Source organism: Sciurus vulgaris, assembly GCF_902686455.1.
Source record: "Sciurus vulgaris genome assembly, chromosome: 10".
NCBI classification, from domain to species: domain Eukaryota; kingdom Metazoa; phylum Chordata; class Mammalia; order Rodentia; family Sciuridae; genus Sciurus; species Sciurus vulgaris.
This window is the reverse complement of record NC_136470.1, coordinates 112,807,950-112,834,262: the sequence shown is the minus strand read 5'-3', so window position 1 is coordinate 112,834,262 and position 26,313 is coordinate 112,807,950. Positions and strand designations below refer to the sequence as shown.

Sequence of the window (26,313 nt, the reverse complement as noted above, 5' to 3'; positions counted from 1 at the left end):
ACCACATAAAAATGAATAAATAAATTGGAGGTATTATGTCCACCTACAACTAAAAAAAAATTTTTTTTTTAAATTCTTGATTGTTGCTATATATTTACCTCATGTGCTTTCCTTACCCATTACAGTGTGTGTGTATGTGTGTGTGTGTGTGTGTGTGTGTGTGTGTTTTGCTGGGGAGTGAAGCTACCACAGAATTACATCCCTAGCACATGTTCTTAGTTTAACACCAAAGGCTAGGCTGGCTCTTAAAAGCAGTCACAGCATTTTTCCACTACATTTGTATTCCCTGCATTGTTTTTTTCCTTTGTTACTTGTGTTAATAAGGATAAGCAAGATATCTTTGTAATGTTAAAATCTTGCTTGTACTGTCTTTTTTCCCCTTGTTGTTTGGACAATCAACAGTTCTCTCTACACTAACTAAAGCTAACTGGAGAAACAAAGTAAACACAGAATTAAAGAGCAAATGATTTTCATAGTTTGGTGTGTATATATGAATACAAATTCATGCATATAAGCCAAGTACAGTGGTGCACTCCTGTAATTTCAGTGACTCAGGAGACTGAGGCAGGAGAACCTCAAGTTCAAAGCCAGCTTCAACAACTTAGTGAGGCTAAGCAATTTAGCAAGACCCAATCTCAAAATAAAAAAAAAATTTAAAAAGTGGGGGTACAGGGAGAGAGGTGCTAGGGATGTGGTTCAGTGGTTAAGTACCCCTGGGTTCAATCCCTGGTACCAAAAAAAAAAAAAAAAAAAAAAAAAAAAAATTCATGCATATAAGCACCAATGTTTATCTCTCAAAAAACAAAAATACCACCATATGCTCTCTCAATGGCCAGGCTGCCAAAATGAGCTTCCATAAAAAGTGCATACCAATCATAAATATAAAACATGATCTTAGAATGATTACTAAGTGGCAACTTTATAATAGGCTTTATTTCTTCACTAAAATTGTATTTTGTAACACAGGAAACAGAGTAAATGTAAATATATCAAATATGTATTATAGTTCTTGAAATAGTAAAATCTGATAGAGAATACACTGTCATGATATCTTGGTGTATTTTCTACCGTAAGTCACAGGGGAACCCTATATATACAACATTCATATGGACACACACACATATATGTGCAAAAATGTACAATGAGAAACATTTACTTACATTTACGTCTGTGTGATGAATTAAAACACAAAGGGCTGGAAGAATCTGAGGAGAGAAATACACAAATTAAAAAAAAATACACATAGATGCCTATTTTATTTATTTAATTTTAAAATTTATTTACCTCCTGAATGGTTTCCATTGGTGGTGGTGGGTCTTTGTGACGACATAAGTTGACCATAACCCAAGTAACATTTCTTAAGAAAGTTATAGGAATAGACGGACTTATGAATGAAAGCAAAGGTTTCACAACTCCAAGACTTATGACATAATCTCTACACTGAGGCCCATCACCTGTAGAAATGATTAATTTAATAATATATATTAATAAGCATTTTCAGAAAACAAAGCACCAGGTACTATATGCTGCTTTGAGTATTTTAGCCAGCATACAATTTGCTTTTATGCAAAAGGTTTAGAAATACAACAACTAATTTCACATTCTAGGTCTCTGAGGCAAGAGAAAGAACTAGGATGCTAAGGTGTTCTTTTGCACATTATTTATAACTTCAGCCTTATAAGCTGCTCAGTTATAATATATATTTATGCCACCTGAACTCTGGAAGCCTAAATCTTTAAAAATAACTCTGTGAGTCAAGAACTGTTTCTTTCATTTTTCCAAAAATCAATGGAATGTTTAACACATTTTCACATAATGAAAAAGATATGTAAATAGTTGGGCATGGTGGCACATGCCTATAACCCCTGCTACTCAGGAAACTGAGGCAGGATCACATATTCAAGGACAGGATGGGCCACCTAGCAATATCTTATCTCAAAATAAAAATAAGAAAGGACTGGGGATGTACTTCAGTGGCAGAGTGCTTGCCTAGCATGTGCATGGCCTAGGTTCAATCCCCAAGTCCCCTTCCTCCCCCAACACACGCACCCACACATCAAAATGCAAATTAAAGAGAAAATATATGTAGAATTCATAGTTATCCACTATCAGCATCAAGGGTAGGGACTGTAACTTATACCCTTAGAAATCTATGTCAGAAAAAAAGGGAAAACTAAATAGTAGTATAGTACCGATTTCTGAGCTAAAGCCCAGAAATAATAATAATTATAATAATTAAGCAGAAACTCTGTGGGTATAGGATTCTTATTTTAACAAGCTCTTCATGTGATTCTGATACCACACTAAAGCTTAGCAATATTACTATAGACAACAAATTTCTATATCTAGAGTGTCACTATAATTTCTAATATGAAGGCATGATGAAGTAGTCCCATAAGTAAAAAGATTTTTCCTTACACTACTATATCTGGAGATAAAAAGGTTGCACTCTTTGCATCCAAGTAATTGAATTAATTCCAAAATGTCACTGGAATCAAAAACCAAAGATCAAGATGCCAGTTTAGTAATTCCAAATTAAAACTTGGTATGAAAGCAAAGGAGTAAGAAGCCCTGGGATATACAAACAATGTAATTCCTAATAGCAGTATTCCCTATGCTGGGAACATTTTATAGAGAAATCCTCCCATAAAAAAAAAAAATCACAACCATCCCATTTTCCATGCTGTTCCTGTCAAGGGACAATAAAGAGGTACATCACATCATGGAAGGCTATTCTACAACCCAAAGCCAACATCATACTGAATGAGAAAAACTCAAAGTATTTCCTCTAAAAACAGGAACAAGACCAGGATGCCTACTCTCTACACTACTCTTCAACACAGTTCTTGAAACTCTAGCCAGAGCAATCAGGCAAGAAAAGGAAATAACAAATACAAATAGGGAAAGAAGTCAAATTATCTATTTGCTGATGACATCATCCTATACTTAGAAGACCCAAAAAACTCCAGAAGACTTTTGGAGCTGATAAGCAAATTCAAGAAAGTAGCATAAAAGAACATCAACACACAAAATCAATAACTTTTCTATACTGCAATAATGAATCTGCTGAGAAAGAAATCAGGGAAACAATTCCATTCACAAAAGCCTCATAAAAACAAAAACAAAGAAGAAAACTCCAGAACTCCCCAAGCTTGGAAACTCCAAAAACTTGGAAATAAATAAAACCAAGGAGGTACAAGAACTCCACAATGAATATTACAGAACACTGAAGAGAAAAACTAAAGATGATCTTGGAAGATGGAAAGACGTCCCTCGTTCTGGCTAGATAGAATCAATATTGAGAAATTAGTCACATTACCCAAAGTGATGTACAAATTAAATGCAATCCCCATAAAAAACCAATGACTTTCTTCACAGATCTAGAAAATACAGTACTAAAAATCACATGGTAGAAAAAAAAGACCCAGAACAGTTAAATTATACTGAACAATAACTGATGCTGGTGGCATAACAATGCCTGATCTCAAATTATACTACACAGCTCTAGCAACAAAAACAGCATGGTATTGGCATAAAAACAGACATGAAGACCAATGGAATAAAAGACTTAGAAACAAGCCAACATAAGTACAGTCATCTGATCCTCAACAAAGGGGCCAAAAACCCATGTTGAGAAAAAATAGTCCTCCACACTTTTTGGTACAAGGGATTGAACCCAGGGGCACTGCTCCATTGAGACATCCCCAGCCCTTTTTAAAAAAATTTTAATATTTCAGACAGGGTCTCAATAATTTGCTGGGGCTTATTTTGAACTTGTGATCCTCATACTTCAACCTCCTGAGTAGCTGGGATTACAGGCATGTGCCACCACACCCAGTTGAAAAGACAGCCTTTAAAAAAAATAAATCGCCTTAAAAAAAAAAAAAATGATGCTGGGAAAACTAGATAACCACATATAGAAGAAATAAAATAATATCCTTATCTCTTACCCTGCACAAAAATCAACTCCCACTGGATCAAAGATTTAAGAATTAGACCAGAATCTCTGCAACTGTTAGACAAAACACAGGATCAATTCTCCAAAATATAAGCATGGGCACCATTTTCCTTAATAAGACTTCTCAAGTTCAAGAAATAAAGAATCAATAAATGAGATGGCTTCAAATTAAAAAACTTTTGTACAGCAAAGGAAACAAGAGCATGAAAAGAGGCTACAGAATGGGAGAAAACCTTTGCCAGCTATTCTTCCAAGAGAGGATTAATATACACAATATATAAAAACTCAACCTTCCCCAATAACCCAGTTGATAAATGTACAAATGATCTAAACAGGCATTTCTCAAAAGAGAAAATGGCCAATAAATATATGCAAAAACGTCCAACATTTTCAGGAATCAAGGAAGTGTAAACCAAAATCATACTGAGATTTCATCTCACTCCAGTCAAAGGCAATCATCAAGAATACTAATAACAATAACTGCTGGCAAGGATTTGGGCAGGGGTTGGGGGAGTATACTAATATACTCTTGGTGAGATGGCAATTTAGTACAACCACTTTGTATATGTGCTGCCAAAGCGAGCACAGTACAACCACTTTGGAAAGCAGTATAGACATTTCTTGAAAAGTCTAAGGAGGGAACCATCATACTATTCAGGTATCTCACTCCTTGGTAATACATAAACAAACTAAAATCAGCATACTATAGTGATACGTATATATACATGTTTATAACAGCACAATTCACAATAGCCAAATTATGAAACCAGCCTAGGATCCCTGTCAACAGGCAAAAGGATAAAGAAAATGTGGTTTATATATACACAATGGCATTTTTAGTGAGCCAAAAACAAGAATGAAATTATGCCATGTGCTGGTAAATGGATGGAAGTAGAGAACACCATGGTAAGTTTAATAAACCAAACTCAGAGAGTCAAGAGTGGATTATTTTTTCTCATTTGTGGAAGAGAAAGTGGGGAGGAGAGAGGACAAAAACTGGAAAAAAAAAAGTGTGTACTCTCATGAAAACAAAAGGAAGACCAATAAAGTAGAGGAAAGCTGGGGGCGGGCTGTAGGGAAGTACTGGGAAACAAATCTACCAAATTATGCTATGCCCAAGTATGAATATATCACAATAAATCCTGCTTTTATATATAATTATAATATACTAATTAAAATAATAATAGTAAAAGGGAAATCAGTAGAGTAGAACAAATGGATCAGGAGGAGGGAAAGGAAAGGGAAGGTACTAGGGAATGAGATGGAAAAAGTTATGTGTATGTACAAATATGGCATAATGAATCCACTATTAAGTATAGTTATATCAATAAAAAATTTAAACAAAAAAAGGAACATCAAAGCAATATTAGTTACTTTCATGTAAGAACAGTATAAAATCTTCGGCAAGAATAACTCTCAGAAAACTCCCTTACCAAATTAAACACACCTGTAACAAAGGTGCTCTCCCTTAATAGCTAGGTCTCTCATCTACATCAGGGACAGTATAATTCAGACCCTAGATTTTTTTCCATTCTCTACTGAAGAGAATTCCTTCAATTTGAGTTTGGATGACCTTAGTTTCTAGTTTTTGTTTTTTTTTTTTTTTTTTGGTGGTGCTGGGGATTGAACCAGGGTCTTAGTACATGCAAGGCAAGCACTCTACCAGCTGAGCTATATCCCCAGCCCGGTTTCTAGTTTTTGAAATATTAATTATTCTTTCTATAATTATCAGAGATCACCTAAAAGGTATGGTAATTGTGTTGTGCAACATTTAATTAGACTATCAACAAGCTAACAGATACTTCCTATTGATTCATGATAGGGAATAGCATGAATAGACCTTACTAAATTTTAATGATCTAAAGTCTGCAAATGATTAACAAAAAAATTCATCTTAAACTCAGAACTGCCATTTAAGAGGAAAATTACTGGTTTAAGTTTTGCCTCCTCCTTTTTTCTTATATTTTCCTTGATGGAGAAAGGCGAGAAATAAAATGGATCCCAAGAAAAAATAGGACAAGATCTACATCATATTCTTCATGAAATTAAAAGCTGACTATACAAAAAAAGTATTTTAAGCAACAAAAATGTTCCTCTATTTTTTAATGCTTTATACTTACTTAAATTTCTGGAAGCTATCTCACAAAAACTAGTACTGAAAACAAATTGTTTTTTCCTTTTCATCTACTAGTAGTAATTTTTATTACCCAGTATATGGCAATAATTGTTGGATTAGCATTAGAAGTTATATACAAACCTATGATATTTCCCAATGCCCACACTGCTTGCTCGCAGACATTCTGATGAGGTGAATGGAGAAGCCTCAGGAAAAGTGGCACAGCATCTGAAGCAAGAAAACATGTTTATACTTAAGACTGAAGACTATAATATAAACTAAAAATCAATCTTGATTTTTTGCAGAGATCTCAAAAAAAAATATGTATGTACATGTTTGTGTGTGTGTGTGTGTATAAAAGGAAAACTATTTAAAATATATCCTGATTTTTTAAAAAAATTAGAATTGTGTTACTGGAAGAATTTTCACTAGCAGTCTCCTTATTCATTATCAAAATGAATTTTAACATATAGACAAATGTCAAATTGAACCCGGAATTAAATTTTATATGTGTATATTTATTTGGTATTGGTGAATCAAACTCAGCCTTAACCATGCTCTTAATTCCAAAATAAAGATTAATTCCTTATAAAATAAATATTACCTACAAATAAAACAAAGAGTAATTGTTTAAGGAACTCTGAATAAGTAAATTTAACGAATTAGCTGGTTAACAAAGATGGGAACAACAGACATGTCTGTACCTGAACAGAATAACAAAATACTGAACAAATGACACTTTTCTTTCCTTCTGATATCACTTTGAAGAAAACTATGTAAGTGTATGTAAGTCAATCATGTTTACGCACAACAGAAATTCCTTTATCTATTTTTGGTATATTAAGACAGACTAGCAGTGATAAAACAAATTCTAAGCCTCTTTTTGATCACATAAACAGGAAAAAGCAGAGGTATGAATAAGACATTATCATGAAACCATAAATTCGCCTGATAGCTGACTATACAAAACGAAGCCAAAACACAAAACAAAATATACCTGAATCCAAAACTAAACCAGTTTTAGTAGGATTTAAGGTAATTTTTTTTCTAAATAATATCATAACACACATTAAAATATAAAATATTTGCATGATTAACAACTCCCCCCACACCTTCAAAATCATTAAGAACTTAATGCTTATTATTTGTACAAGTTTACACATGGCTTACATTTAAGGATTCATAAAAGTATCTTCTTTAAAAATGATTATCTCTTTGGTAGAATGTAACAGTATTCATGAAAAAATATACATAAGTCACTATATCTCATAATTTTCCACTTACATCTATTGAAACATTAAAAATAATCTTACTACAGCAATCAAAAATTTTTTCAACCATTATGACAGAAATCACATTAAGAGAGGCTAGTATGGCAATGGGAAAAACTCCTTTAATTCTACTGATGTCCTATAAATGAAGAGAACCATAATAATGCGATCTGCTACTATAATTAAGAAATGTTCTCAGTTTTAGAAGGAATCAAATGAATTTTTTCTAACAATAAATGTCAGTCACCTGGACAACATGATTAAAGTAACATACTAAAGTTGGCTATTTCAACAGCCCTACATGCTAATGGGTAGCTATTATTTTATAATGTAAATAGTTATATACTTTACTGACTTTAAAAAAAAAAAAAATCACAATTTTCTTTGTTAATAAACAACTTACTGGACTGAACCACTGCTTGAGTTTGTTCAGAGGTTCCAGATGCAATATTTGTCAATGCCCATGCAGCTTCAAACTGTAAAGAAGGACTACAAAGCAACAATGATTTTAAACAGATTTTTACACTGACTCAAATATCTACCAATTCTTTTCTACCTCTAGCATTTTAAACATATCAAATATTCTGTTTAAAAAGTACCTATCCATCCAGCATTAAAAAAATAAAAATAAAAAAACCCAACTACTGTTTATTTTATTATTATTATTTTTTTGTGTGGTGCTGGGGATTTGAACCCAGGGCCTTGTGCTTGCAAGGCAAGCACTCAACCAGCTGAGCTATATCCCCAGCCCCCAACTACTGTTTAAAACATTTTACTTCTATATAAAGGCATATAACCTCTTCCTATGTCCTTATTTTTTGTATCATCTCTTTCAGATACTTGTACATTACTCCCCTAGTTTTGTCAAGTACCTACTTGACCAAACTTGTTCTTGCTCATTTTCAAACCTTACAAGTTAAATTTATCATTATCAAGTAGTCAAGTTATTAATTTATCAAATTAAATTTCTATTTGGCCTTTGCCTGCATCTCCTGACATTAACTCATCTTGCACTGCTTTTCACTTTGACTTTTCAATTCCATCCCATAGCTCTCTTTTCTTTAAAGATCAAACTTAGGGCTGGGGAGATAGCTCAGTCGGTAGAGTGCTTGCCTTGTAAGCATAAGGCCCTGGGTTCGATCCCCAGGACCCCACCCCAAAAAAAAAAAAAAAAACAAAAAACAAAAATCAAACTTAATTGCTAGAAAATCTTGCTTTCTCCAAAGGATATATTCTAAATTTATTAAATAATGTACTTACTTGTCATCTCTTTCAAGACAATGGACTAAAATAGGCAATATTCCGGATTTTATTAAGTCATCAATTGGTGGATTTCGATCACTGGACAAAAGTTTCCTGTAAGATATATACCTCTTTTGTAACTTAATGACACACACAATTACAATATGCTTGATAAACATATTATCAGATCTGAAATACATGGCACAAGTACCCTCTTTTGAAAGTTAATTTTTATAATTAATATAGTACAAGTTTCTCTAATTATAAAAGATTAATTTGTAAATTAAATTTATAAAGATGATCAATAATTAGGAAAATATAGATATTTTATCACTTTTATTAGTATAATATTACATTCCCTCAGTGAAGTTCTGAATATAGCTTATAACTAAATGTATATGTTTTACTTTTGGATTTAATTAAATTTTGGACTCAGAGAAAAAAAGTGGACAAACTTTGACCTAGCATTTACTTTGCTAAAGAAATTTAAAGGTTACTGAAATATCCAAATGGATTCATATTAAATCCCGAGAGACTATACAGCTGATACTAGTATTCTTTTATTTTAAACCTTTATTTTATTTTATTTATTTATTTTTTATGTGTTGCTAAGGATCAAACCCACTATCTCACATGCTAGGCAAGTGCTCTACCACTGATCTACATACAGTCCCAGCCCCTAGTACTCAATTCTTTATCCTACTCTATAAATTAAGTCATAAAAGCCCAACAACATTCTCATGTCAGCAACTAAAGACAAATGGAATGAGCACAGCAATACATGTGAAATATCCAAAGAGATGCTGGAGTCTGAGATAGACAAGACAGACACATTCCTATTCTCATGGAGTTTACAGGATAAAAACAAAACAAAACAGAGTTAGTACTTATTTTCACATGTGGGAGACTGCAGGTTTAGCTGATTAAACTCTCAATATGACCTAACACAAATCTTTATGTTGGAATCTCATGCATTATTAGTATACAAAGGAAAGACTTAAGAACCAGCAGAGTTGAGGCAGAAGGATTACAAGTTCAAAGCCTCAGCAACTTAGTGAGACCCTGTCTCAAAATGCAAAAACAAAAAAAAATAAATAAAAAAATAAAAAGGGTTGGGATGTGGCTCAGTGGTAAGCTTCCCTGGGTTCAATTCCAGGTACCAAAGAAGGGGGCGGGAAAGGAACCAGCCTGGTGGCACTAATCTCAGGAGGCTAAGGCAGGAGGATTCCAAATTTAAGATCAGCCTCAGCTATTTAGCCAGGCCCTAAGCAACTTAGTAAGATCCTTTCTCAAAATAAAAAATTAATAAGGGTGGAGATGTAGCTTGGTGGTAGGGTGCCCCTAGATTTAATTAATTCCCAGTACCAAAAACAAAAAATAAAAACCCTTAAGCAGATCATCCCCCTGTGTGAACTGACAGTTGCTTATTTACTACCTTATGGATATAAAACTCCTTGACCTATCTTTAAACTGCTCTACAAATTTTTTTTTTAATTTTTAATTTTAATTAAAAATCATAAATTTACACAGGGCAATGTTTGATTCATTTTGTTATTTTTTTCCCTTCCCCCCTCCCACCTGCTCTACAAATTGACTAAGTAAATTAAATAAGTAATCTTATTCTCTGTAACTCAAAATCTCAACAATGGCTCAGTTGTCACACCATCACAATCTCCATTTTTTTCTTTTGGTACTGTGGATTGAACCCACAAGTGCTACATCATCCTGCCTCAGCCAACTGAGGTGTTGGGATTCCAGGTGCACACCAGACTTCTATCTCATTTCTAAGCTCTTTCTTCATGTTCTACTCTCCTCTCTGGAATGCCTTAACATCTATCTATTCAAATTTTATCTCTTCCAAGTCCATTTCAAGTTCTATGTTTTACACAACACCATCTATTTATTCTGAGTATTTACACAGTACAGTCCTACATTTGCTATTGAATATTACTATTTTCTATGTAGTTCTCATTCCCAATTAAATTTTAAACTTGAGAAAATTACATCACATGATATTTTTTCACAGTATTTTCTAAAACACAAGGCACAGTAATTAGCACAAGTGGAAATAAAAAAGGAAATTATTAAAATTGTAACACCCAGTCTTTCTCAGTCAAGGTCACAGAAAATCAAAGGTAAAGATTTAATAAAAATATTTTATGGCTTCACTGAGGACAGAAATGGCTTTTATTCTTTTGATAATAAATACTACAATATCTAGAACATATAAAATTAGTTTGGTGCTCCTGTCCTGATTTGTGTTAAGGTTCCAATAGTTTTACCCACAACTCTTTGTAAAGGTTATTAACATGATGAAGGAAAAAAAAAAAAAAAAAAAAAAAAAGCCCTAAAATTCATTTGCTTTTTTTAATCCCTGAAATTGTCTCCTATTTCCAGGAATGCACAGACTATACTTTCAGACCTCTTAAGGTACATGGGGTTTTTTTCTTGCACAGCTCACTAAAACTAACAATCAACACTAACAGTAGAAAGCACAATTTCTTAATTATTAGCCTTCTGAGATGTGAATAGTTTTGTGATTTTTCTTCCTATATACCTTAGTATTCTCTGAAACATTCTTTACCTATAATGTATAGCAATGATGTAATTCTATAATTTCCCTATTTGTTCTAAGTTATTTAAGGTGAATACACAAAAGTAGAAAGTATAACAAAATATAAAAAGGTTTCGTGTATTGGTTAAGATAATGGATGGCCCTGTGAAATTTTTTTCCAGTTTGAAGTTCCATTAACCAAGATCAACTTATTGCATGTCTCTTTCCCACTAATAAACATATCATACAGTGGTATTATTATTATGTTCATAAGTATACAAAGCAACTACCATATTGCATAATGGTGCAACCATGTCTTCCCCCAATCTATTTGTTTAAAACAAATGTCTCAGCAATACATTTTTTTCCCCTTAAAATATGGGAGCACAGGATTCACAACAGAAATAGAAGACAACTTGTTATTTCAGGCCTGGAAAAACAATGAGAGTATATGCAGCTGAAGTGTGTTATACACTGATGTAGTATGCTTATAACTTGATTTACTGTTTAATCAAAACAAGGATTATCAGAAAAACTAGCTAGCTGTTAAGGGTCTGAAGGATCTGACTTTTGTAAACTAAAGCCTAAAAATTAGTACCAGATAAAGCTTTATTAAAAATGCTTTTGTACTACTCTATGGCAATAATCTGTTAAATCAACTTTTCCCTAGAATTTCTATGTATTATGTACATGAAAGATCCACTGTATTTAAACTCGAGAATTTTAAAATTGTAACCAATGTTAATATTGTAAATCAGAGAACAATTTTGTGGAATAAATTAAATTTTCCTATTAGTGTTCAGTACTGTTTGTCAAAGTGAAATTTGTCTGTAACTCAAAACAGCACCCCTATGTAATTTATAAAATTTAAATCTGTCCTCAAAACTTAACTTACCTAGCAGCTTGTACTGCACTTAATTGAATCCCTTGGTTATCACTTGAAGCATTCTATAAAAAAATAAGACAATTTATGATGGAGAGACAATAATTATTGAGTCCAGGAAATACAAAGGGGTAAGGGGAAGCTACTTACTTGAACAATAGCTTCTAGAGAGGTATTTTGCTGGGGAAAAAGAAGAAAAAATAAGTTAGAAAGTCACATTAAAATGCTATATTTACATGAAATCTTTCATAAGTTAAGTTACCAGAAAATCAGTAACTTACCACTCTATAATCACCATCTATATCAGAGTCTTCACAGATATCATCATGTGGTACATTTCTTCTCTTTAAGAGATGTTCATCTCTTTTATTCTTTAAAAAAAGAAGGTCAAAGAATTTCTGTTACACTTTCAAAGGTTAGATTTGCAGGATTCGGCCTACAGAAACATGAAGTGACTTTTAAAACTGAAATGCAAAAAAATTAAATAAAATTGTGAACCACACAATTGATACTACTTTGAGTCCCAAACCACAAATATTACATTTTCAATGAAGTGTGAAATACATAAAAACAAACCAAACAAAAAGTTGGACTAAAAAGTATAGTGTATAGTTTAAGCCAGAACCAAAACATATATATTTACTTAAAAGTACTAAACCATTTTACACATCATCTGGGAGCTTCTTTTTATCACCTAAAAGCAAAATCAAAGCAAAAATTGGACAATTCAAAATTAGACAAAAATCAACAATGCCTTACAAAAATCAAGGGCGACTCGAATTTCACTAAAAATGTTTGAGGCAAATTTATAAATATATCCTCAACTATAATCTACAATACTTCAAAATTTGATGAATAGTTATATAACAGGAAATACGTTTTACATAAAAATATGTACTTAACATCTTCTATATACTCTATGATGTTGTTAGAATTATGCCTGAAGGGCTGGGGTTGTGGCTCAGTGGTAGAGCACTTGCCTGGTATGTGTGAGGCACTGGGCTCAATTCTCAGTACCACATGTAAATCAATTAAATAAAGGTCCATCAACAACTAAAAATAAAAGTTAAAAAAAAAAATTATGCCTGAAGTTCCAATATTAACCAGACTCACCTTCCTTAATTCAACTACAACTTCATTTCGCTGTCTTCTCATAGTCTACAAAAAAATAAAAAAATTTTAAATCACCTCAAATTCCATTACCCAGAGAAAACCACTGTTAACAGTTTAATGTACACCCTAATCTTTTCTTCTAGTTAAACATGTATATAGTCATATTTTAATCATATTATCATACTATATAGGTGATTTTCCATCTTTAGTTCACATTCATATCCCAAGATACTAAAATTCCCATTGAAATTACTATGATAATATTTACTGGCTATATCATAATTTAAAAAACTGTTACTTAAGATTTATTAAAAACACAGATACAAAGAATAAAAGAGCGCATAATTTCACCCCTGTGTTAACTGATGACATTTTAAAAAGTTAATATATGTATGAGGCTAGTAAACTGAACTACTTAAGGAAGGGTGGAAGAGCCTTCCTGCACACTCAGTCTCTTTCTGTAAAAGTAAACATTATTAGATTATTGATTTTAACACATATCTATTTGATTCTTCACCTTATTTTGGCTTACTTTATTTATAGGTCTTAGAGATTTTCTTTGGTGACATATACTGATCTATGTCATTCTTTCCAATAATCATTTAACCATTCTATCACATACTGTGACCACTCTCTTATTTTGCAACATTTTTTCAATTTTAAGTTACCTAATACATGAATACATGTATATCTCCTTCTTTCTCATAACGCAAATATCAAGATATATTAAATGAAAATACCAAGTCACAAAGTAATATTTACATGTCTAATAAGTATCTCAAACTTATATCCAAAATTGCATTTTTTTGAAACATACTCTACCATCTCAGCAAATAGCAAGTCCATCCTTTCTTGCAGAGATCCCAATCCTTACAGCCATCCTAGATTGTTTTTCTTCTCATAGCATACATATACTCACACAAAGTCTCAGAACATATCACTACCTCCTCCACCACTACTCTGGTTCAACTCACCATTATCCCTCATCAAGATTACTACAAAAGTCTTCTAACATGTATCTCTCCTTTTCTTGCCTTCCATTTTCCCTCCTCCCCAGTCTACTCTTATCATGGCAGCCAGAGTAATCTTCACATTGAGTCTTAATTTTTATTTGCTATGAACTCCTTTGGCAGCCTGGTGAAATCAACTGGACATCTTTCAGTGTTTTTAAATACTCACAAAAATTACATGGGATTACCAAGGAAACCATTACATCGATACATGGTCATCAAAAACACATGAATATTAAAAACAATTTTAATTGTATGTACTTCTTCATAAGTGCATCAAGTGGAATCTAGATGTGGGTCTAATAACTTACAATTTAAAGTAATGATGACCTTAAATGCTATGTCAGTATATCTGCAAAAATAATGTGATATTTATTGGCTATGACAAAGTCACAGATAACTTTAGTACTACTCGGGTTTGTTGACTACATTATGTGAAGACCGTTTCAACTAGAAAGTTAGTGAAAATCCTCTTAAGTGCCCAGGTTCTTCCATAAATTCCATGGGGAAAAGGATATAAAGGACTCTTAGTCAAGAACTAATTTCTAAAAAGACAAATCCTGTTACTCCCCTTTTCAAAACCATCCAATGGCTCTCCACTTTAGAGTAAAAGCCCAATCTTTACAATGGCTGAAGTTCAGTTGAATCTTCCTATCTTGAGCACTTTCTAATTACCACCACTTAGACTTTAGCTTCTACCATTCTCCATTCATTCTGCTGTACCAGCACCAATCTTGCTATTCCTCCAACACACTGGAAACTCTTGCCTCATGACTAATATACTTTGTAGCATTTCCTAAGAAAATGGACTCCAGAGTCAAACTGCATGGGTCCATTATCTTAACCAAGTACTAGCTCTCTGTACTTCCATTTCCTCATTTATAAAATAGGAGCAGTAAAAATATCTATTTCATAGGCTTACTGTAAGGCTTAAATAAATAAATATTTGTTGAGTATACAGTTCCTGGCACACAGCAGTATATGTGTTAATTACCTCTCCCACTCTACATTTTAAGTTCTATATATAAGGAATAACAAAAATAATAATTATCTTAAAATGTCTTGATTAATCTAACATGTGCATAATCCTTCCCTCAATATTTGATCAGACCATTTTATTAACTTTGCCTAAGCTCTGGTGATCTTCTAAGCTTTGGTACATACATGAATTAAAAAAAAATTCAATTATAAAAACACAAATGAAAAATAAAACATGAATAAAAACAATTAGCTAAGCACTACTTAACAGAATTCAAGATGGCGGATTATAGAAAGGCTGCCTTTCCAGTTGCTCCATGGTTTAGGGTTCAAGCAGCAGAAGTATTACTTCCCAGCATGATAGGTGAAAAAAAAGAATTCACTGAAATTCAATATCAGAGACTCTTAGAGACCCAGAAACTTAGATACATTAAACAAAGGACAAGAAGTAACACAATGAAGCCAAGCTGGTAGTGACAATGCCAGTATCACCAGTTTGCTGAAAAGGGGAAGGATAACACAAACAGAGAAATACAATGAAGAAATGTGGCATGGGAAAACCTGTGTAACAGAAAAGCAGTCTCGACTTAGCTGAATGAGATGTTGCTCTGCGAGCTAGTGTCTGAAAAGTGCTTGGTGTTTCTCAATTGGTAAGTACAGAACTGAGATAGAGAGGATTTCTAGAGGACACAGTTGCAGTTTGCTAATGTGGCAGTCCAGAAGATAATAGCAAACACTGCCATACTGTCCTGGCAAGTGCTTGCTGTATGATCCAGTGTGTGACTAGCAGAATGTGATTGAAACAAGCACAGAGAAGATTGTATGCAGAGGGATTCAAGTCAGAGATATGGAGGGGCATGGAATTCATCCTTCTTTTGAGTCTGGCAGCTTACATGACCAGCTGAAGAGGGCAGGGAAACTAAACAGGTGGATATGATTACACTCAGGGATTACATTCTGGGACTGAGTCAGGGAAGGCAATATTTGTGGGTGGTGAATTATGAGACACTGGTGGAGGGTTGACTTCTCTACCCTATAGACAGAATTCTTGGGAGGTACCTGAGATCCAGACACTCTGTAGAGATATGCATCTGCCTGGCCTAGGGGAGTGCTGATCTAATCTCTCCAGAGCCAAAATCATCTGACCAAGTCCCAAAGACCTGATTAGAGTTAAAATCCATCCAGAGAATTTCTCATTTAGAACTGTGCAGCAGCTCCACATCAATTTGGTCTGTCCAGACAAAATTCCACAACATCAATTTGGTCTGTCCAGACAAAACTCCAAATGACAGCACTTCTCATTCACCCTACCACATACTGGTGAGAAGGGAAGCTGAAAGCTATTGCAACCAACATCAGTTCCAGACTTCTTCAGCTGGCAGCCTGGTGAGCAACACAAAAAGAGGAAGGGTTTAACAACCCCAACTCCTTGCTCTAAGAAGAAACAAAGCAGGGCTCTCTAGCACAGCAAGTGAGCATACATCCCTGTTTAAAGTTTTGACTATGTCTGTGGAGACGACTTTCATTTTTCATTAAGAGTTTTTTTATTTTTTAAGTTGTGGATGGGCACAATACCTTTATTTTATTTATTTATGTGGTGCTGAGGATCCAACCCAGTGCCCCAACGCATGTGAGGCAAGCGCTCTACCACTGAGCCACAACCCCAGCCCCATCGAGTTTTTTCCTCCCTCAAACCTTTGGTGTTCCTACTGTACTAATTTTGACATATATATACATATATCTGTGTGTATTTTTTTATACCTTTAGCATTGTTTTATGTTCTTTTTTTTCTTTGTTTTGTCTTTTTAGGATTAGGGTTTTTTGTTTATGTTGGGTTTGTTTCTCATTTATTTTTCTTTACCACCTAAGAGCCAAATTTTCATTTTCTCTAAATTTAATTTTTCTCCTACTTCTTTATAGCCATCACTTGCTACATTTCTTCTGCTTTCTGTTTACATTTGAACATTCCAAACTCTCTTCTACCTTCCTATCACATCTTTTCTCTTAATGAAGTATATTTTTACCATCTTGAAGAACCATTTGATTTATATAATTCTTGCCTTCACCATTTACCTAGATGAGATTATTAGTACTGTGGACGACATAGTTGATAACTGTTGTTTAATGCCAGATCTAGTTCACGGCTATTTATTATTGTTGCTGTTGGCAACTAATGACCAAACCATTCCTGTTTTTGTGGTAATTAGTATTGTAGATGTTGCAGAAGGCATCAGGTATTTATTTTTATGCTGTATATTGTTCACTGCTGTTTATTTACCGTCGCCTGCCCTTTCTGTGAAATGCTGATAATCTACTGGAACACTTCAAGTTCACAGGTAGAAACTGCTACTGAGCTACACCCAAAACCTTGCAGAGACAGCATACCTTGCTCCACACAAACCAACCATGCTCAAACTTCAACAATACTTTAATACAAAGAATAAGGGAGATGAAAACCCCAAATCAATTAACAGGCACCCAAGGAGGAACAGCTGGGGGAGCAGGGAGAAGTCCTCAGGTTTGATTTGTAGATCCAGGTCTGATCCACTCCTATAGCAAAAACAGAATTAACACTAAGACTGTGGACACAACACCTGTGAGGGATGTCAATCTAGATTGTTCCCATACTCCTCTAGAATACAGAATGTTTAAGTGATGAAGAGCAATCAGAGGATAAACCCCACATCCCTGCAGCATAAACACACCACTTCTTCAAGAACACCACCCTTGTAAGAACTCCAGGGAAAGTGGAATTCTCAAATTTTAACCCAATATACACTGTATCAAAATACATTATATCAAAGAAACTGAACTAAAAAATTCACTGGGAAATATATTGAAAATTTCACAACAACCTGACATCCCAGAACACTTTGCTAAGGGAAGGCTGTGCCACACATTAAGAGAGGAAGAGAAATCCATTCTGACAGGTGCACAAACCCAATACAATAAATATGAAAAAGAAAAAGGTAATGATACCTCCTAAGGTTCATAATTCACCAGCAACTGACTCCAAAGATAATAAACTGAATGAAATATCAAATAAAAATTCCACAAAATGATTATAAAAATATCAATTTCAAGAGAACACAAGGAAACAACTGAATTAAGATGTGAATCAGGAATTTAATAAGGAGACAAAGATACTGAAAAAGAACCAAACAGAAATCTTGGAAATTAAAGGTACAATAAATGTTCAGCTGGAAGTCTCTCCAAAAGAGTAGGCCATGTAGAAGACAAAATCTCAAGCTGGAAAACAAAGTGGCCATCCTTGAACATTCAGATAGTATTAAAGAAAGTAAGTAACCCTGACCAGAATATAAAAGAACCCTAGGACAATATTAAGAGACCAAATTTACGAATCACAGAAATTCAAGAGAATTGTTAAGATTCAGGACAACAGCATAGATAACATTGTTAGGTAAAAAACAGAAAACTTTCCAAACCCTGGATATCCAGATACGGAAGTCATTCAGAATCCCAAATAGTCAAGATCAAAAAAGAACTTCTCTACAACACATTATAATTAAAGCGCATAACAGACCACAATAAGTTTTTTGTTTTTGTTTTGCAGTGCTGGCGATTAAACCCAGGGCTTTGTGCATGTTAGGCAAGTGTTCTATCACTAAGCCACATCTCCAGCCCCAAAGACAGAATTCTAAAAGTCTTAAGGGCCAGACTTTTCAAAAGGTCACATTAGGAGGCAAGCCAATTAGAACTACTCTTCTGTCATGTATAACTAATTAGATAAGATGTAAAAAAGAACTACTCTTGATTTCTAAGTACAAACCCTAAAATCCAGGAGGGACTGTAATGATGTGTTCCAAGTCCTGAAAGACAATAACTGTCTAACAAAATTGCTATATTTAGCAAAGCTATCCTTTAGAATTGAGGAATAAAAACCTTCCAAGAGACATAGAAATCAAAAGAATTCATGACTACTATAGAAGTACTACAGAAAATGCTTTTAAATATTATATAAAAAGAAATCCTTGGAATGGACCCACCTTTTGACCCTGTTATCCCACTCCTCGGTTTATACCCAAAGGACTTAGAATTAGCATACTACAGTGATTCAGCCACATCAATGTTTACAGCAGCTCAATTCACAACAGCTAGATTATGGAACCAACCTAGATGCCATTCAAGAGATGAATGGATAAAGAAACTATGGTATATATACACAATGGAATATTATTCAGCCATAAAGAATAATAATATTATGGCATTTGCAGATAAAAGTATGGAATTGGAGAATATCATGCTAAGTGAAATAAGTCAATCCCAAAAAACCAAAGGCCAAATGTTTTCCCTGGTAAGTGGATGATGATATATAATGGGGGTGGGGGGTGGGGGTGAGAGAAGAATGGAGGAACTTTAGATTAGTAGAGGGAAATGAGAGGGAGGAGGGGCGGGGGTATGAAAAATGGTGGAATGACAGACATCATTACACTATGTTCATGTGTGATTACACGAATGGTATGAATCTACATCATGCACAACCATAGGAAAAAAAGTTGTATACCATTTATGTACAATGAATCCAAATGTGGTCTGTAAAAATAAAAATAATAATAAAAAGAAATCAACAGGTGTTCACGGCCACCATCACGTGGCCCTCACCATGGCTAACGACTGCTCTGCCTCTAGTTCACGGACCTCCAGCCAAAGAAGGAGGCCATAAATGAAGTCTTTCTACCATGGCTCTTATAAAGCAGACTGCTCACAAATCAACAGGTGATAAAGTACCCAGGAAACCACTGGCTACAAAAGCTGCTCTCAAGAGTGTGCCCTCTACTGGAGGGGTGAAGAAACCCCATTATTATAGGCCTGGTACTGTGGCACGCTGAAATCAGACATTATCATAAGTCCACTGAATTTCTGATTTGCAAGCTCCCCTTTGAGCTTCTGCTGTGAGAAATTGTTCGAGTTCAAAATAGATCTGTGCTTCCAAAGTGCAGCTATTGGTGCTTTGCAGTTTGAACACACCAAACTGTGTGCTATCCATGCAAAATGTAAAAATTATGCCAAAAGACATCCAACTAGCACACCCCACACATGGAGAATGTGTTTAAGAATTCACTAAGATGGTAAACATTCTCAAAGAAAATTTTTTTCTCTTCTTCCTGTTATTGGTAGTTCTGAATGTTGGATATTTTTTTCCACAGGGTCAAAAGATACCTAAGTATATGACTCTGAGTAGAAAAACGGGACAGAAATCAGGTATTGGCTGATTGACTGGTTTTTCCATTTTCATTTGTATGTGATTTTTTAATATAAATGTGGGGATGTAAAGCATTAAAGCAAGTTAAAATGTTTCAGTGAACAAGTTTCAGCTGTTCAACTTTGTAACAATTATAAATAAAACTTAAAATTTTCTGAACAACACTGGCATTTGGATATTTTTAAACAGGTAAATTTCTTATTGACAGCAACTAAATGGTGTTTGTAGGATTTTTATCATATAGTAGATTCCGAACATTCACTATACTTTTCTGAGTTGTCCTACATGCAAGTACATGTTTTTAATGTCTGTCTTCTGTCCTATTCCTGTAAGTTTGCTATTAAAATAAACTAAAACATACAAACAAACAAAAAATCAACAAAATCCCAGAGCTTGCAAATGGACAAATCTCATTTGAAGAATGCCTAAGCAAATAAGTAACAGGACCAAATAAAATAAATCAAAAGCAGGAATTAATAAAAATCTATATGTAAATACTGAATCAATGGTCTCAGCTCTCTAATTAAAAGACAGGCTGGCCAACTGGATTAAAAACAAGACCCAACTATATGTTGTTTGCAAGAGACTCATCTTACACAAAAGATATCCACTGGCTGAAAGTGAAAAGACAGAAACAAGCAAATGAAGCCCCCAAACAAGCAAATGAGTAGCTACTCTCGTATCTGACAAAATATACTTCAAGCCAAAATTAATCAGAAGAGACCATAAAAGGTCACTTTCATACAGGTAAAGGGTCATCCAGACATAATTTCAATAAACACTTCAGACCTAAAACATTCCAAGTCAAATGGACTTAAAGGATATAAAATATTTCATCTAACGACAGTTAGATGCACTTTCTTCTCAGCTGCCCATGGAAACTTCTCCAAAAAGACCATATTTTAGGCCACAAAGCAACTCTTAGCAAATAAAAAAAAAAAAGTCAATATATATTCCTTGTATCTTATCTGATAATAACAGATAAAAATTGGAAAGCAACAACCAAAGTTAAAAAAACCCACAAAAACTATGTGAATACACTGAATCAAAACTACACACTTTTAAAAAATGAATGGGTGATGGAAGAAATCAGAAGAGAAAGTTAAAATATTCTTAAAATCAAACAAAAATAGCAATATAACATACCAGAACCTCTGGAACACTATGAAGGTGGTTCTAAGAGGAAAGCATATAGCTATGAGTGCCCACATAAGAAAAATCAGAAAGATCCCAAATACATAACCTAATGATACATTTTGAGGCCCTTGGAAAACAAGAACCAATTCCAAAACCAGTAGAGGGGAATTAAGATCAGAGCTAAAATTCATGAAACAGAAAATGAAAAAAAAAAAAAAAAGAAACAATTGTTTCTTTGAAAAGGTAAATAAGAATGAGAAACCTTCAACCAAAATAACCAAAAGAAAGAGATTAACTAATTAAAATACAAAGATGAAAAAGGAGAAATCACCACGGACATCACAGAAATTCAGAAGATAATTATGGACTGTTTTAAAAACTTCTACTCCAAGAAACTAGAAACCTAGAAAAAAGGATACATTTCTAGGCACATATGACCTGCCAACATTGAATCAAGAGGACATAGAAAACTTAAACAAACCAATAACAAGCAATTAAACAGATGCAGTAATAAAAAGCCTTCCAATCAATTAAAGCCCAGGACCAGATATATCCTCAAGCTGAACACTATCAGACTTTTATAAAGAACTAATGCCAAAGTTTCTCAAATTATTCCATGAAATTATTCCCTTATTCTAAGGGGTAGAACACTTCCAAATTCATTTATAAAGCCAGTATCACACAAATACCAAAACCAGAGAACACATCAAGGAAAAAAACTACAGACCAATATCCCAGATGAACTTGGATACAAGAATACTTTATACCAGCAAGTCACATTCAACAACATATTAAGAAGATTGTATAACATGGCCAACTTGGTTTCATTCCAGGGTTTCAAGAATAGTTAAATGAATGGCTAAACGTACACAAATCAATAAATGTAATTCACCACATAAATTGAATTAAGGACAAAAATCACATGATCATCTTGACAGATGCAGAGAAGGCCTTCAACAAAATTCACCCATTTTAGTCAGTCAGCTTTTTCACTAATGTGACCAAATAACCCACAAGAACAACTAGAGGAGGAAAGAGTTTATTTTGGGGCTTATGGTTTCAGAGGTCACAGTCCATATATGGCCAATTTCATTCCTCAGGGTCTGAGACTAGGAAGAACATCATGGCAGTAGTGTGTGGCAGAGGAAAGCAGCTGGGAACATGGCACTAGGAAGCAGAGAGTGTTCCTCACAAGGGACAAAATACATACCCCAAAGGCACACTCCCAATGATCCACCTCCTCCAGCTACAGTCACTATACACAGTTAATCCCTATCAGGAGATTAATGTACTCATTAGGTTAAGGATATCACAACACACTTTACCTCTCAACTTTCTTGCATTATCTCACACATGAGCTTTTGGGGAACACCTAATACTGAAATCATATCATCCTGCCCCTGGTCCCCAAAAGCTCATGCCCATCTTCAAAATGAAAAATACATTTAGTCCATTTCCAAAATTCCCCATAGTATTAATAGTTCAAGCACTGCCCCAAAGTCCAAGTCCAAAGTCTCCTTTGAGACCCAAGGCAAGCTCTATGTGAATTCCTGTAAAAAAAATCAAAGCAAGTTACCTGTATCCAAAATATAAAGACACAGAGTAAACATTTCTACTCCATAAGGGAAAAATAAGGGCATAGAAAGAAGTGATGGGACCAAAGCAAGACCAGAGCACATCGGCACCGTGATATTCTCTCCAAAGGACTTGTGTAGCTTGGCCCTTATGACTTTGCTGGTTTCAGCCCACATGGCCTCTTTATTGGTTAGTCTCTTCTTAATTCCTGCAATTTTCCTCAGCAGATGTTCCATGGTACTGGCATTTCTTAATTTCGGGGATCTCCACACATCACACTATTAAGAGCAGCTTGCAGGGACTCCAACTCTGCTGCATTTTGCCTGGTCTCCCAGGTCTTCCTTTGAAATCTCAGTGGAAGACTCCATGACCCCCAAACTCTAGCATCAGTCATTCCTGCAGAACCAGCACCAACATGGTTTACACCAAGGCCTGTCACCATCTCAAGCAGTAGCCCGGAATTCAGGAAACAAGGCTACATCCGGCTGAGTGCCTGCGCAGCTAAGTACAGTGAAACAACTTCCTAGACCCTCTTGTGCAAGCAGAGTGCCCATGACCCACTGGTCTCTTTTCAAAAAAATTTTTACTTTTACACCCTTGAGTTTGAGATGGGTGTGGTCTTGCCAGTTTCTGAGATGCCCCCAAGGCATCCTTCGTACAGTCTCAGAACAGTCTTTAGCATTTCTTTAGTGGCTCATTCCTTAACCTCAGTTTTACTCACATTTTCGGGTCAAACAGCAAGTTTTTCAAATCTTTTGCTTTGCTTTCTGCTCCTGATTTTCACAATAAACTTGACTAAAAGCCATCAGCAGCAATATCTATGTGACTGCCTGAATGATATGCTGCCTAGTTATTTCTTGCACTGGGTTTTCATCTCATTCCAATTAGAATGGCAGCCATCAAGAATACAAACAATAATAAATGCTAGAGAGGATGTGGAGAAAAAGGGGAACACTTGCACTGTTTGTGAGATTAGTATAACCACTATGGAAATCAGTACAGAGGTTTCTGAAAAATTGAGGAATGTCACTACCATATGACCCAGCTACACCATTCCTCAATATATATCCTCAAGTATTAAAGTCAGCATACTCTAGTGAAACAGTCATATCCATGTTTATGGCCACAAAATTCATAAAAGCCAAATTATGGAACCAGTATAGCTGTTAATGAACCAATGGGTAAAGAAGTCATAAGAATGGAATTGTGTCAATTGTAGAAAACTGGATTGAACTTGAAAGCATTATGTTAAGTGAAATAAAGCTAAACTCAAAGTCAAGGGTATATTTTCTCATGTGGAAGTTGAAAGAGAAGGAAAAGAAAGGTAGTAGGGGAATCTCATGAAAATCCAAGTTAAGATGAGGAAAGGGATGGGGGAGGAAGAGAACAAAAGGGGAAATACTAGGGAATGATACTGACCAAATTATATTGTTATGTCACATACATGTATGAGTATGTAACAATGAACCCTATTATCTATAAATGTAATGCACCAATAAAAAAATGGAAAAGGAGTTTTAACATCCACTCTCTTAATCATTATAGCCTCAAGAAGTAAGAAGATCTTTATTTCTTTTTACAAATAAGCAAACTGAGGTTTAGAGAAATTAAAGGACTTTGCCCAATGCCTGCCAGAATTAGAACCCAAAGTCAACAAAATCAACCATCAAGCCACAGTCCCCCATGCATATGAAATATACAATAAGTCAATTTGAGAATACAAGTTGAGCATCATTAATCTGAAAATTCAAAATGCTGCAAATATCGGAAACTTTTTTTGGTGCCCAGGATTGAACCCAAGGGTGCTTAACTATTGAGCTACACCCCCACTTTTTATTTTGAGACAATCTCACTAAGTTGCAGAGGGTGGCTTTGAACTTGTGATCCTCCTGCCTCAGCCTCATGAGTTGCTGGGATTATTGCTCCACTGCCCTGCAAAAATCCTGAAATTTTTTGAGTGTTGACATATGCCACAAGTGAAAACCTTCATATCATGAAACTGTTTCATGCACAAAATCATTAAAAATATTATATAAAATTACCTTCAGAATGTGTATAAGAGGTACATGAAATATATATGAATTTTGTGTTCAGACTTGAGTCCCATCCTCAAGATATCTCACTAAGTATATGCCAGTTTGAAAATATGAAAACACTTTGGTCCCAAGCACTTCAGATAAGGGATACTCAACTTATATTACCAAGACAAAAGGGCTTTGCATATAACAGAAAAGCAATAAATTCTAACATTAATTTAAAAAATCTATGTCCTATGTCTCACACAAGAAGATGTATTACTTAAAAGACTGCTCAATAAAATTAAAGCAGACTTAGGAAGGGCAGAGGAATTTCAAGTTTATAAAAAGTTTTTATTAGTAACCCCTCCATCTAAAAAGTAGCAGGATTGAGGTATAATGAGCTCAAACTTCTTTTCATTAAAGCAAACTATTAAATGTTCTTCCATTATAGTACATTTTATTAAATTTAGAGACTTTGATAATTTAGGATTATTAATGAATTTATAAATCAATTTAAAACTGGTAAGAACATAATATCAAGACTATTGCTACTCATATAAACTCTTTGCAATCGTTATTACAGAGCAAGAAAAGCATTCTCTTCTCCAAAGTAAAGGTTATAAATGAATTGATAGAAAACACCTTATGCATTTGATCTGACAACAATTACCCATGTTTTTCACTCCAAAAAACAAATCCCTTAGAAGCGGTATTAGAAATTATACTTGACAAGTCACAACCCCATCTAAAACAAAGGACTTTCATTTCTGAGGTCCTATGAAAGGAATACATAAGTTTTTTTCCCCTAAGTTTCCCCTTATGTTAGACAGCATGTTTTCCACATTCCCTGTAAATATAACAGTATGTATTCACATGATTTACACTGATTCAGTAAGCAGTACTGCCAATTAGAATCCCCCAAAGCTACCAAACTGGCCAAAAGCTTATTCACAGCTAAAGAGCTTATGCAAAGAACAAAGGCAATAAAGGGGGAAGAAGAAAGGGATTGGAGGCAGAGGATGGGAGGTTGGGAGGTTAAGGTCTAGAGATTAGGTAGTGTAGTTTCTGTAAGAATCATGAAAAAAAGTCAGTTCAAAATCGCAAACAATGAAAAGATATTTTGTGACTCTGATATAGTTGCCCAGTGTTTTCCTATTTTACACTTCTCTCACCTTAAATTATAACGTAATACCAAAGGATATAGAAATTACTGAGCTTTCAATAGCTAGTGTGA

The 26,313-nt window shown here is 34.4% G+C and overlaps 1 protein-coding gene across 2 annotated transcripts in view; it reads right to left on the bottom strand.

Annotated features, from left to right (window-relative positions):
- Window positions 1–26,313, bottom strand: part of KPNA4 (karyopherin subunit alpha 4) — a 66,287-nt gene that overhangs the window by 19,917 nt on the left and 20,057 nt on the right. For both annotated transcript variants that reach the window (XM_079155552.1, XM_079155551.1), the window contains 9 exons: window positions 13,138–13,182; window positions 12,306–12,395; window positions 12,175–12,204; window positions 12,037–12,089; window positions 8,606–8,701; window positions 7,749–7,834; window positions 6,216–6,302; window positions 1,285–1,454; window positions 1,161–1,205 (listed from right to left, as the gene is read on the bottom strand). In XM_079155552.1, the coding sequence (XP_079011678.1) occupies window positions 1,161–1,205; window positions 1,285–1,454; window positions 6,216–6,302; window positions 7,749–7,834; window positions 8,606–8,701; window positions 12,037–12,089; window positions 12,175–12,204; window positions 12,306–12,395; window positions 13,138–13,179 (699 nt within the window). In that variant the 5' untranslated portion in view covers window positions 13,180–13,182. The remainder of the gene's footprint in view (window positions 1–1,160; window positions 1,206–1,284; window positions 1,455–6,215; window positions 6,303–7,748; window positions 7,835–8,605; window positions 8,702–12,036; window positions 12,090–12,174; window positions 12,205–12,305; window positions 12,396–13,137; window positions 13,183–26,313) is intronic.